Below are 12,905 nucleotides of genomic sequence, written 5' to 3' on the forward strand. Positions count from 1 at the left end.
TTTGAGATACTTGCAGATTCCCATACCGTTAGAAGACATAATACAGAGACATCCCATTGTATGCTTTGTCTAATTTCCTCCAATGGTAATGTCTTACCATTAGTACCATTACCATAGTACAGTGTCACCTCTGAGGCTTTCTTAAAAGACTCAGAGGACTTGAGACTTCCCTGACCCCAGAAGGGAGAACCTCTGGGGAATGGTGCAGTCCCCTTAGAAGGAATGTCCCCAGATAAGAACCTGGAGGGTATGGGGTATATCAGGGCTCTCTGGTTAGAAGTAAGAGATGTTCATGCAGATTACAGATGCTCTCCCCTCACATCCCTGACTTGTATGAGAGCACCATTGGGTTCCAGGGACGTAGAACTAGTCCTTACCTGGTCCCTGGGGCTTTGGGGGACTGGGGCCCTCAGCCTTTCATCTGCGTCTGCTCAAGTACTGTGGTTGACAGTCCGCTCTGGAATGACACACACAGCCCAGGGCTTGATTCCTAGCTCCTCACCTGCTATATGAATGACCTTGGCCAATGACATCTTAGAGCTTCAGTTTTTCATAGTATCTTATAGAGCACTTGCCATATGCCAGTCACTAGTCTAAGAAGCTTGTAGAATAACTAATTTAATACCAACAGTCCTAAAAGGGAGATATTATTAGTTCCTATTTTGCAAATGAGGAAATTGAGGTATTTGTCCAAGGTCACCCAGCTAGTGAATGGCAGGGTTGGTTATTTGAAGCCAGGCAGTCCACATCACAAGTTCACATACTTAACCACTGTCCTGTGCTGTTCTCTCCTCTCTGAGGTAGGCTGAGTAGTACCTTGCTGAATTTCTACAAGGCAAACTGCTTAGCACAGTGCCCAGCATATAATACATAAGCACCAATAAATGCTAGCTAACATTATCTTTGGTATAATTGCTTCTGGGAGCTTCTGAGTATTTATTTCTTATTATGGTAATTAATAATTGCTTCCGTTCTGGCCACCTACCATATGCCAAACCTTCATTCAGCCCTCCCAACCACCCAAAAGGAGGAGTCACTTTTTCAAGATGAAACAACTGTGAATCTGAGAGATGAAATCTGGCAGAGGCAGAGACAAGATTTATACCCCGGGGCTGCGTCTAGAATCACAGCTCCAGAAGGAACTTCAGAGATGCCAGCCTAACTTCACATCCAGCTCAGGAACTGCACTGTCAAACAGTCATCCATCCATTCCGAAAAGCCCGCTGACAGGGCACTTGTTCCCTACACCAGTGGTTCTCACGCTTGGGGGTACCACGGAAGCCCCTGCAGCCATTGTTAACATACAGAATGCTGTCCCCCTCCTCCATCCGCCACCCCACCCCACTCCACCACACTCCCTTGGGCTGGAGCCGGGGCCTGAGAACGTGCATTTCTCCCAAGGCTCCCCAGAATGCTGATGTCGCTGGACCAGGGACTGTACTTTGAGAACCACTGCTCTAGGGAAACTTCTTGGAGTAGTAACAGTAGAGACGATGGCATCCTCCACTTATGCCCTTTTCACGTGTGAGACAGGCTTCCCTTGCAGGGCCAGTGCCTTATACTTACCTGCATTGTAAATTATGCATCCCCATCTATGTGGTTACCTTCCTTCCATAGAGGGCTCTTAAAATTGTATGTTCTCAAAAGCCTGCCTCTGATTGGAGCCCAGCCCCTCCCCAGCCTACTTCCACCTGTTTGGGGATGTGAGGCCCACCCTTCCAAATCTTTTTAAAATAATACCTACTATTGCTTTTCTCATTAAAAACAAAACCAATGAAGCCACACCTTCCTACTGCTGAAAACTTAGAAAAGTATGAAAAATAAAAAGAGGGATGAGGAAGAAAATGAAAATTAACCACCATCCCAATCCCTCTGTTAATATTTTGATGTATTTTAGTATATTTCCTTATAGCCTCTTGATGTATATATGTATATTTTATTGAGGTATAATTGACATATAACATTACATCCGTTTCAGGTGTACAACATAATATTGTGTATATTGCAAAATGATCACCGCACTAAATCTAGTTAACATCTGTCACCATACATAGCTACAAATTTGTTTTCTTGTGATGAGCACTTTTAAGATTTACTCTCTTAGCAACTTTCCAATATGTAACACAGAATTGTTAACTATAGTCACCATGCTGTACATGACATCCCCATGACTTAAGTATTTTAGAACCAGAAGTTTGTGCCTATATTTGTTAATTTTGGAATAAAAATGCATATAGCACTGAGTGTCCTAAAAGCAATATTCTAAATGTTCTGTATACGTGGGACCTGCTGTTGTTTTCATTATGGAATTCAAAGAAGGAACTGAGGTTTGCCAGGGACGGCAAAGGTGGGCCTTTGAGCCAACCGAGAAAACACAGGCACAGAGATAAGCATCATTGTTGTCTGTGGGGCGGGGTCCGTGGTGCAGTAGAAAGTGGGTTTGAGCCAGTTGAGTGGGGACAGGCTATGGGAAGCTGTTACCAGCTGGCCTGGAGCTCTCTGAAGCACCAGGGGGCTGTTGCACATTCCCATCTTATCAGGAATGAGTTAACAAAGGGATTTCCCAAGGCCCACCCACGTAGCGGAAGGTGGGATGGATAAGAGCCCTAATAGTGAGAAGGCAGGGGGAGGAGACATGGATACAAGAGTAGGGAGAGGCCTGGGGGCCCACCCAGCCCCGGCCGAGCATGCTGTGGCATGGATAGGTCTACTTCTGAGCCGCCAGGATGGAAAGGGACTGGTTGATCTTCACCATGGCGATAATGAGGAGGCCACCGGTCAGCAGGAAGGTGGGCCAGAAGAGAGAGAAGAGCAGGGTCTGGGGTCCATAGAGGCGCCGGTACAGGACAGTGGTCTCATTCTCCCGAGTCGTTGAGAAGCAGTAGAAAATCCGATGCTCGTGGAAGTTCGTTCTGACCTTCTCCACATCGGCCCGGGCCACCTGGTAGTTTTCCAGGCTGCGTGGGATGTAGGAGCACTGTGAGGGGAAGCAAGAGCACCCATGAAGTCAGAAATCCCCGTCGCTTTGGGCAAGATGAGGGGCTGGCATGAAGTAAGGGAAAGTGTTGGCTTTGGCGTTGGGCCCCCGGCTGGGAGTTGGGACTGGTTGAAGCTTGGAAGGCTGTGCACTGCTTGGTTCCAGAGGGCACCTTCACAGTGTCATTTGTGAGGACAGTGGCCCAGGAGCTGCTCAGGGTACATGCCCACACCTGGAGGGGCAGCCCAACTGGAGTCCTAGTTCTGCCTCCACTGGCTGTAGAACCTTAGGCAAATTGCTCGCCTTTCTCAACCTTGATATCTTATCTCTTAAATGGGTTAATAGCAATATCTCTTTCAAAGGATGTTATTAAAGGCGGGCTTCAAACTTAACTGGCCAATGAGTGACACAGACCGAGTAGGGTCTGCATTTGGATCCAGGGCAGAGGTCATACGCTCAGTCGCCCACGGGGCTCACACTGCAGCATCCACATGTGAAGTGGGGGAGGGAAGAGATGACGGGTGCCACCTGACACTTCCCCTGGTGCCAGGGACAATTGTCGGGGGGGGGGGGCTGATGAAATGAAGAGAGCCAGAAGCTTCCAGACTGTCAGTCCTCACACCATCCGGACGATGCATGCCATGCGATCCAGAAGACCTGTTGTAGCCAGGCCTCCAAAATTTCAAGAAAGGCCAGAACCCCAAATTTTAATGTGAACTCCCACAGTTTTAAAACATTGGCAAAAATTTGAATCAAAAACCCTCCGTGGTTCTAGCCCTTTGTGAGCCAAAAAAAAGATATGGGCAAGCCAGTATTTGATACTGGGATTCAAAGGAAAAAGACATTACATTTGAAAGAGCTTGTGCAGGCAAAGCATGGCACACACTTAATTCTGACACTGGTTGTTAGGAGCCTCTGGCCTGGTCAGGTGAGGTCCATCTGGAAAGTTCTGCAGAGGAGGCACAGAATGGAGACCCTGGTTTTATCTCCGTTCTGTGCCGGGAGGTCTGAATGTTATGTATGTGAGGCTCTGGGAGATATTCTGCAAAGGTGGTTCCCCCGTCACAGAATCTGCAGCAGACCACCTGGCCAGAGCACAGCTTCCCACTCACTCTGAATTACTGAGGGCAGGGTCCAGAAAACAAGTGATCCCTTCCTACAGTGATTGGAGACCACTGGCCTAGTATAATCATGTCCAAGATCAACATGTGTAATGTTGAGCCAGCCTCTACCCAGGCCTTGGTCACTTCCTGAATGTGAATGAGACCCCGTCCCCAAAGCTGCTGGCCCACACAGCACTCATCCAGCAGTAAAGAGGATGGTTGCATTCACGTTCTGACAGCCTGGGATGTGGGGGAACTGCCACCCAAGTAGGTTCCCAGCCAGCCAGGGAGCAACTAAGGCTGGGAAACACTGCCTCCAGGGAATCTGTCAGTCTAAGTTGTTGGGCACTGCAGGGTCCCATAGCAGGTGAATTCAGAATTCTGAGCCGAGAGGACCTAGCCTGTCTCCCCGGTGCCTCTCACTATGACCTTGGTAACCTACCCCATTGAGCAATGGTGTGGCTGTGGAACCAGACAGACCTGGATTCAGCCACCAGTTCCAAGTTGTACAACCTCTCTGAGTCTTGCAAAATGGGTTTGTGAGGACATTAGAAGAGATGATACATGTAAAGCCCAAGCACAGAGCCCAGAACATGCTAAGTGCTCAGTAAATGGAAGATGCTATCAAAAGTAATAACAAAAATAATGTGACTTAACTATGAAATTGCAACAACAGCTCTTTCTTTCCATTCTTAAAGAGGGACTGGTGGATAAGCTCTCAGGTGAGGGCTTGTGCCCATCCTGGGCCCCTCTGTGTCTTTTGCCAGCATGTGGTCATGCTGGATCCTTTGGTGGGACTTTTTGACAAGACACTGGACAGAAGTTCACTTTGCAGGACCGACCTCAGAGGCCTGGGGCCTATCTGCATCCTCTGTCCCCTGTCCGGAATCCAGCTACCTCTGAGTTATATGAAGGATCTGAAATGGTCCAACCTTTCCCCAAGTCCTGTGACAGCACATTCTCAGCACAGAGCATGGGAAGGGGCTTAGAATCTCCTACACTAAGGCCCATGGGAGAGCCAGTAGCTGACCGGTAGCCTCCTTCCTCAGAGTGAGGCTGGGGGGGCGGTAGCCTTGACAGGCCTTTCACATGTGAATCCGGAGCATGCCCAGCTGGCCCAGAGCACTGGCTCCTTGTACTCCAGAGCTGAATGAAAGTAGATGGGGTAGATGGCACACCAACCCAGCTGCTTGACAAAACCACAAAGGGCGCTTCCACTGTCCCACCAGAGTAGCAGCCTCTTTAGCACCTCTCCTGGTGATGCCTGGGTGCTAGGAGAAAGAAGACGAAGAGTCTGTGTCTACCAGCCTGCACTGTCCTTACAGGTGCAGGCAGAGCATGCCCACACGCTCTCACATGTCTCACATGCTGCAGACAGCTCACTACAGGGGCAGATCTGGCCCCTTGCTCCTCTGAACTGGCAACCTCAGAGTCAGGCAGGCAGCCTGCAAGCCGGCCTGCTCACAGTTCCTATCACACCAGTGATCCCTTCTGGTTGTCTTTGGGAATTTGCTTCTTGCTCCTTGGGATAAATCAGCAGCCACTGAATGCCAAAGAAGAGGCAGGAGTCAGGTAGGTGCTGATTCAGGAGGACGTAGGGGCTCTATCCCCATCTGGTGGAGCTGAGTCATGTTAGTGCTGACAAAACAGGTCTGGTCACCTTGCACTGTCCAGACCCATTTCTCTATGACCCCCCAACACTGTCAGTAATCCCACTGTGCACCATCAACACTCTGCCCTTCCCATCCCATCCCAGCAGCTACCAAACTCTGACTGTCAGCGTCTATCCTTACTGCAGGCCCTACCTCCATCCTGGCTGCTTGTCATGGCCCCAGGCTCTCTGCCCAGTCGTTGAACTTCACACTCCTCTGTACCACTCTGGTCATGCCCCCAGGACCACAGACCATTTAAAGACTCCTGTTTGTTCCCAGAGGAAATTCTAAGCCTTAGAATCACCTGGAGAGCCCTAAAATTCTGCATCAATTGGTCTGGTGTAGGAATCCAGTTTTGTTAAGTCCCCAGGTGGTTCCAATGCATGGCCAGAGTTGACCAGTGCCAGAATGCCTGATCACATTTCAATTCCATACTTGCATAGTCCTTGGCAGAGATGACAGGCACACAGCTTGTACTGTGCCAGAATATCATTAGCATTTCCCTTCTTTATGGTCTACTTGGATTTAAGTTCCCGGTAACCAGTAGAGCCATCCCCTAGGAAATGGTAGGCATTTATGACCCCACCTCCTGCTAAAATCAGCACCATGGAGCATTATTTGGAGTGAACTTGTTCCAGATAAAGCTCTGGCTTTCTGGTACAAATGCAAAGGAACTTGACCTGTCCCGGGCCCAGGTTGATGAGACAGGTCTCTCTATCTGTCCCAATGGAATCGGAGAGATCGGACCGCCTTGGCATTTGCTCTATTTGCTATTCAGGCAGATCAACCTCTATTTCTCATGAGGTTGAATCATTGTGTTTTTTGGTAAAATGGTGATGGTAGATAAGCTTAGCCCTTCCCCCAATTCGCTTCCTTATGCTGGACTTCTAAAGCTTGAAAAAAATCTCTACTGGATATAAAAGTCTAACTCCATGCGTTGTAGGATAGCTTGTTCTACCCACTTTGCTAATGGTGCTGTGTTGTGTCTTGCAGTGGAATTCAACACTTACTTCTCCTTTCCTGCTGTGCTGTGTTCGCTGTTTCACCCGGATATACTTAAAGACCATCTTTTTATCAAAAAAAAAAAATCAGTAAAGTGTTTTCTATCATCTTTTTTTTAAAATATGGGAACTAATTATTATCCATAACTTGTAGTGCTTTCACTAAAGTTTTGCTTCTCTCAAAAAAAAAAAAAAACATATAAAAACCTTCCACAAACAAAAAACTTTCTGATTCCATAGGTGGGTCATGTGGAGCCCATCTCTGCAACATCTTCCTGTCCCACTGAACTCTGCGTTGGTTTCTGCAGCACGCCTTCCAGTACCTTCTATTCTATGCCCTCCATTTGCCATGCATGCTGCCCTCCATGTTTCTGTGTATCTCACCCCTGCTGATTTTTAAAGCCTAACACAAATACTTTCCTGACACCCTCACCTCGCTGTTGGCTAGAAAAAGTCACTCCTGCCCTTGACCCCATAATTTTCTCTTTTCCTCTCTATGGCACTGATCCCTCCCCATTAGATATTATTTCCCATGTAAGCTTTCTCCTCCTGAGTCCAAAGCTCCTGCCACAGGAAGTGCTCAGTGACTATGGAATGAATGAGTGAATGGATAGGGCCAACTTGTATTTTCTATAGGAAAGACTAGGATGGCAGGTTGGGGGTGCAGGAGGTAGTGATGGGAAAAATCTCCCAAGCACTGGTTTCCAGAGATTTCTCCAGCCTCTGCTTTCCTGGGGGAAGCGAGGGGGATCTCAGGAGTTCCCTCCCTTGGGGTCAGCTCTGGGTCTGGTCTCTCATTTGACTCACCTTATACAAGTGCCGGCTATCCACCTGACATTGAACTCAGCACACTACGCAGCCTCTGTCTTCATTAGCAGCACTGCAGCAAAGGTGGCAGCTGAGCTTAGAGGGGCTCACTGCCTGCCCCAAGTCATACAGCACTTAGTGGCAGAGTGGGGATTCCAACCCAGGTCTGTCTAACTCCAACCCAGAAGAGCTAAGTCTGGCTGGACCTCATATCAGCTGTGGACCCTCATGACGTAGGCTCAGGCTCCATGCTCTAGAGTGGAGATGTGGATCCAGTTAGGAAGAGGCCCATGCACCTGCCAGGGGCAAGGGGGATATGTGCCCATCCCCTCCCCACCCCACCCCCCAGTCAGTACCTGCTGGTTCTGGTCACGAGTGTCCTCCGTGTGGTACAGCACAGCCCACCGGCCCACAGCTGACACATTGACCCACAGGCATGGGTACTGGGGCACCTTTTTGCCCTCCAGCTCCTCTTGGTCCCTGATGTTGGTCTCAATCAGGTGGCACGTGGATTCCTGGGTCCACACGCTGGGGAGACCATGTACACATACATACATATCTCAGAACCTGGGTGGCACAGAGCACCAGGTTTAAACCCCTTTGGAGAGACTAGGCCTGGGACTTCCATCTTGCCACAATCATCTAGCACTAAAGGAGTGTGACCCCACTCACAAGAACCATAGAATCGGAATATCAATGCTTTTAAGCCTCTTAGAGATCATCTAGATAAATGATTCTCCCCCGGGGTTGCTGACCCAAAGCCCTGGGGAGCTTTTGAAAAGATTTCCAAGTCCAAGCCATGTCCCAGAACAAGGGTATCAGAATTTCTAAGGTGGGCGGGGCCCAGGCCCTGGTATGTTTTTAAAAGCCCCCTGCCTTGATTCCGCTGAGCAGCCAGACCTGAGACCCCTTAGCCCTGAGCCACACCATCCTCATCTTGCAGGCGGTGGGAAGGAGGGCTCAGAAAAGTCGAATGACTTTTCTGAGGCCACACCGGACCTGTGCCTGTTCCCCTAAAATGAGTGGATGTAGAAGGGACTTGATTTGTGCCAGGGTAGGGAGGTTGGTGGGGATGGCGGTCAACCTGGAGATAACGTGTCATAGGCACACAGCAGTCCTGTACAATGCCTCTCTCGGGTAAGATTCCAACCTGGAATCGCTCCAGGGTTATAAAACATGGGGAAGAAGCAGGCCCAGGAGAGGCTAACAGGCTCATCAACCCATCAGGGGATCAACTGTGACTCATCTCCCGTTTATCAGGCAGGACACACATTGCCAGATGGAGGGGGACTATCAGCAGCGGGAAATGTCCAGAGGCGAGGGTCTGAGACTCATCCTCAAAACTCAAGTGGAGAGAATGGGTCAGGAACTTCACACCTTTTCCTTTAAAAGCTCGAGTGGTTGACATGTCGGGGAGCAAGGGCATGGAACATCTGTGAGATTCCAGAACAGAGCTCCAGGGGAACAGGCTTTGGCTCAGTGTGACATTTCCTACTCAGAAAAGCCCCAAAATGAAATGGTATGTACAATGAAGTACTGAGCTCCCTGTCACTTGAGGTATTCAACAGGAGGCTAGACGCCCACCTGACTAGGAGGTTTCCGAAGGGGAGTCAAACTGTGCAAATGAGCTATGAAAATCTAGAACTCTGATTTCTCCGGGGGTAAACTCACGCTGGAGCATTTGCTCTGATCCTTCACTGTTTCTTGTGAGAAGGGCCTCCTATGTCTGCCACCCCCAGGTCCCAGAACCCCGGATGAGCAGGGTCCAGTCAGGCCTACCCTCCCTGCACTTGAACCGTGAACCCTAAGACTGAGGATTGTCCAGACCTTCCTGCCTGATGTGAAGTCAAGGGGAGGGTTAGGAATAGGCTGGGGTTCCTGGCAGAACAGACCCTTGGGAGAATGGCTGGAGGGTGGGGCAGCCAGGAGAGTGCAGTACCTTTTCTGGTAGAGGGGCAGCATGGTCGTGCCCAGGATATAGTAGGCAATGACAGCACACACCACCATGGCCACACCCAGGCAAAGGGCTCGAGTCTCTCCCCGCTTCTGGGCCATCACCAGCTTCTTCCCCATGGCCACTGCAGGCAGCGGTCATTTCTGGAGCCACAGAGGCAAACAGACACGGGATGAGCACAGGCAACAGGCAATCCCCACAAGGGGGACAGGCAAGAGGGGAGGGTACTCAAAGATCAACACCACCTCTAGTTTTATGTGGAGTGTTGCAACTTCAGAGGGCTTTTTTGACCCCAATGGAAGCCTCCCATCAGCTCTGAGAGGCAAGTATCATCCCCTTTCCACCGTTGAAGGATCCGGGGCCCAGAGAGGTAGAGTGACTAGTCCAAGGTCGCATGTATGATAGGCTCAATAATGGCTCCTAAGAGGAGGTCCATATTCTCAGCCCTGGAATCTGCGACTGGTACTTTACATGGCAAAGACTTTAGGGATGCTGAGATGGGGAGATTATCCTGGATTATCCATGCAGACCCCAAATGTAATCACAAGGGTCCTTTGACAAGAGGAGAAGGTAAGAAGCCAGAGGAGACTTTGGACTTCTGGCTTTCAGAACTATGTGAGAGGAGATTTCTGTTGTTTGGGGCCACCAAGTATGTAGTAATTGTTGTGGCAGCAATAGAAAAGTAATACAGTGACATAAATGGAAAACAGTAGGCAGCAGGTGTGGAACACCCAAGCACTTTCTCCTAGGACACTTCACAGTTTACCAAACAATCCCCAGGCAAGGTTGGCCGGGCTGGGGGCAGCAAGCAGAGTAGGGGCAGCAGGGCCCCCAAGCAAGCAGCCGGGTAGGCTGACTACCCCGAACACAACGGGCTCTTTACTGAAGAGGGGGGGTGCACTCCAGAAGCTGCCATTGGTGAGTCCCCTACCTTCCAGGCTACTCAGTTCTCCCAGGGGCACTGCCCCCTCTGCTGCATGCCTTCTTGTGTCCTCCCAGCCCCTGGGCACTCCTGACACTGGGAAGGCAGGGGTGTTGGGTGACCACGTCTGGGAACTCAGGAGGAGAGGAGAGGAGAGGAGAGGAGAGGAGAGGAGAGGAGAGGAGAGGAGAGAGGACAGGGGAGGGGAGGGGAGGGAAGGAGAGGGGAGGGGAGGGGCTCCCCCCATAACAGAGAAGTTTGGAACCTGCTGTCTATTCAGGTCTCACCTGTCTGTAATGCTCTGGTGATACTGTTTACCTACACTGAGAGAGTAGGTTTGCAGGGTGGTGATAAAACCACGCAGGACAAAAGAATGGGGTGAGGATATGGATATGGATACGGTTATCGGTATGGATGGGATTTAACAACCGCAGGGAGGGCCTTCAGACAGGAAGAAGAGTAGGAACTGCTGATATCCCCTGAGGCCTGGATAGGAAGAAATGGATTGCCACTATAAGAGGAGGGATTTCAGTTAGACTCCAGGAAGAATTTCTCACTTTTGAGAGTTGCTAAATATCTGGACTTTTTGGATATATCTTTCATTTGGAAAAGTCATTCAATGTCTGGGGTGAATTTCGGAAAGACGGAGAATGAAGGAGAAGGTAGGATTTTGGAGGGTCCTCTAGACCTGGTATTTTGGTTGACATTCTCTTCCTTAAGGACAGATTGTAGAGTATGGTGTTTAAGGGTTTGGTGGGGGGTGGGGCAGGGAGGACTCTGAAGTCAGCAGATCCGGGATCAAATCCTGACTTTGCCACTTAGCAACCATATGACTATAAAACAAGAATAATAGTACCTGCTTCAGAGAGTTCTGACAAAGATCAAGTCACATGCCAAATATCACATATTGATCACAGGGTCTGGCCCGATGCAGGCTGTACTAAACATTAGTTACTAGTATAACAAAGGGAATCCTGAAGGTTTGGAGCAGAAGCCCCCAGTGCTCTTGCTGAGCCTATTTTTTGTCCCACTCCTCCCCCGGGACAAATGCCAGGACCAGCCCTGCTCTCCGGGTGGCTACCCTCTGGTGCTCTGGGAGCTGGGACCTGAGTGCTAGGACACTGAGGTACTAGAATGATCCAGCCATGGAGTGATCCCCCAGTAGGCCACCAGACCACGGGCCCAGACACCAGCAGTTCTCATCTCTCTGCTGACACCACTGTCAGCCCCTCTGGAGCCCAGAATCCTGATGGACCTCCCTTAAGGAAGGAAGTTGTGCAGCCAGCCTCCCTCCCCCACGATCTCCCCACTAACCCCCGGTCAGTCGTCAATCGTTGGAGAAACCACTCCCCAAGGGCTCTGGACGCACTACTCACAGTCTCCCGTGCCCTGGAGTCTTCAGCAGGCAGATACTTCTTGCCTGGCCCCTGCCCCCACCCCAAAAGAGGCTGCCTGAGCTGCAGCGAGAAGCTTGGGCTCCCAGCCCATCTCTGGGAAAGCGGGCTTTGGTCCCCATCTGGGACAAGCCTCCATGCCCAAACATGGTCAAGTCTGAGCACACAGCCCCGGGACACAAACTCAAGAGAGTAGGTACCAACCCAGGAGACAACAGCAGCCGTTACCAGGCCCCCACACCTGCAATTTCCAGGGTCTGTAGAAAACAGATTTTGAACAACAAAAGACAGCAAAACTGAGAAGCCAGGAAAGACCATCCCGGTGCATTTAGAGACATTTCTTCGTCATTCAGTCTCTCTGGTCTGGCACAGAAGTCAGGAACGGGAAATGATTTTCCTTTTGTTGACATGAGGGAAGGAGGAGGAGTTAGAGCTCCAAAGGGTTGGGCTTATCAGCCACTAGGGGGCTGGCATTTCCCCACAGGAGCGTCCAAACCCTCCAGAGCCTTCTGACACTTGCATGCTGTGTGACCCTGTGCAGGTCACCGCACCTCTCTGAGCTTCAGTTTTCTCAACTACATTATTGGGATTTTTTTAAAACTTACTTCGTTCAGAGTAATGAGGAAGGTTAGGAATAATGGAGATTTGAGGCAGAGGAAGAGAAATCTACCTTTTAAAGCCCAGCCAAGCAGAAGCTGAAAGCAGTGACAGTCCCACTGCTGTGCCAGCCAGCCAGGTCCAGGGGCAGCCTGCTCAGCCAGGTAGCCTCTTCCCAAGGTACTTGTCCTTTTGGAAGAGGGAAAGAGACAAGAAATGGGGCCCGTGAGCTCTTCTGCTGCACGAAAGTGAGCCCCCCTCCGAAATGCTGGGACAAGCTCTGCTCTCGAAGGTATGTGGAGAAAGACTCAGGTCCTTAGCTGGCTGTGGGGCTGTAGGTGAAGGGCAAGGAAATAACAATACTACAGCAATAAAGATTAGTGCTCTGCATTCACCTGGGCTGTTAGAAATCACAAAACGCCTTCCCAACTTCAAACCTCCAACACTCTAATGTAACAAGCACTGCGGGCTCATACCAATCTATTCAGGTAGAGGTTT

General features: G+C 50.1%; 2 protein-coding genes across 4 annotated transcripts in view; one reads left to right on the forward strand and one right to left on the reverse strand.

Annotated features, from left to right (window-relative positions):
• Window positions 1-12,905, forward strand: part of KCNIP1 (potassium voltage-gated channel interacting protein 1) — a 341,949-nt gene that overhangs the window by 20,857 nt on the left and 308,187 nt on the right. The gene's annotated exons all lie outside the window — the stretch shown is intronic.
• Window positions 1,917-12,159, reverse strand: KCNMB1 (potassium calcium-activated channel subfamily M regulatory beta subunit 1). 3 transcript variants are annotated; one of them, XM_019450277.2, is made up of 4 exons: window positions 12,015-12,159; window positions 9,480-9,637; window positions 7,897-8,068; window positions 1,917-2,977 (listed from the first exon to the last, which is right to left on the reverse strand). In XM_019450277.2, exons 2-4 carry the CDS (start codon window positions 9,611-9,613, stop codon window positions 2,708-2,710), a joined length of 576 nt encoding a protein of 191 aa, XP_019305822.1. In that variant the 5' UTR covers window positions 9,614-9,637; window positions 12,015-12,159; the 3' UTR covers window positions 1,917-2,707. The 3 variants fall into 3 exon arrangements, with proteins under 3 accessions (XP_019305822.1, XP_019305821.1, XP_019305823.1); XM_019450276.2 differs by lacking the exon at window positions 12,015-12,159 and adding an exon at window positions 11,793-11,927; XM_019450278.2 differs by lacking the exon at window positions 12,015-12,159 and having other exon boundaries at window positions 7,897-8,107; window positions 9,480-9,592.

This window comes from Panthera pardus, unplaced genomic scaffold (genome assembly GCF_024362965.1).
Source record: "Panthera pardus isolate Hobbes unplaced genomic scaffold, ASM2436296v1 HiC_scaffold_2, whole genome shotgun sequence".
NCBI classification, from domain to species: Eukaryota; Metazoa; Chordata; class Mammalia; order Carnivora; family Felidae; genus Panthera; species Panthera pardus.

Coding starts and splice junctions, on each gene's coding strand:
- KCNMB1 (XM_019450277.2), bottom strand. CDS start 9,613: ATGGGGAAGAAGCTGGTGATGGCCCAGAAGCGGGGAGAGACTCGAGCC. Junction 8,069..9,479: donor CTGCCCCTCTACCAGAAAAG/GTACTGCACTCT, acceptor TGGTCTCCCCAG/CGTGTGGACCCAGGAATCCA. Junction 2,978..7,896: donor CTCGTGACCAGAACCAGCAG/GTACTGACTGGG, acceptor TTCCCCTCACAG/TGCTCCTACATCCCACGCAG.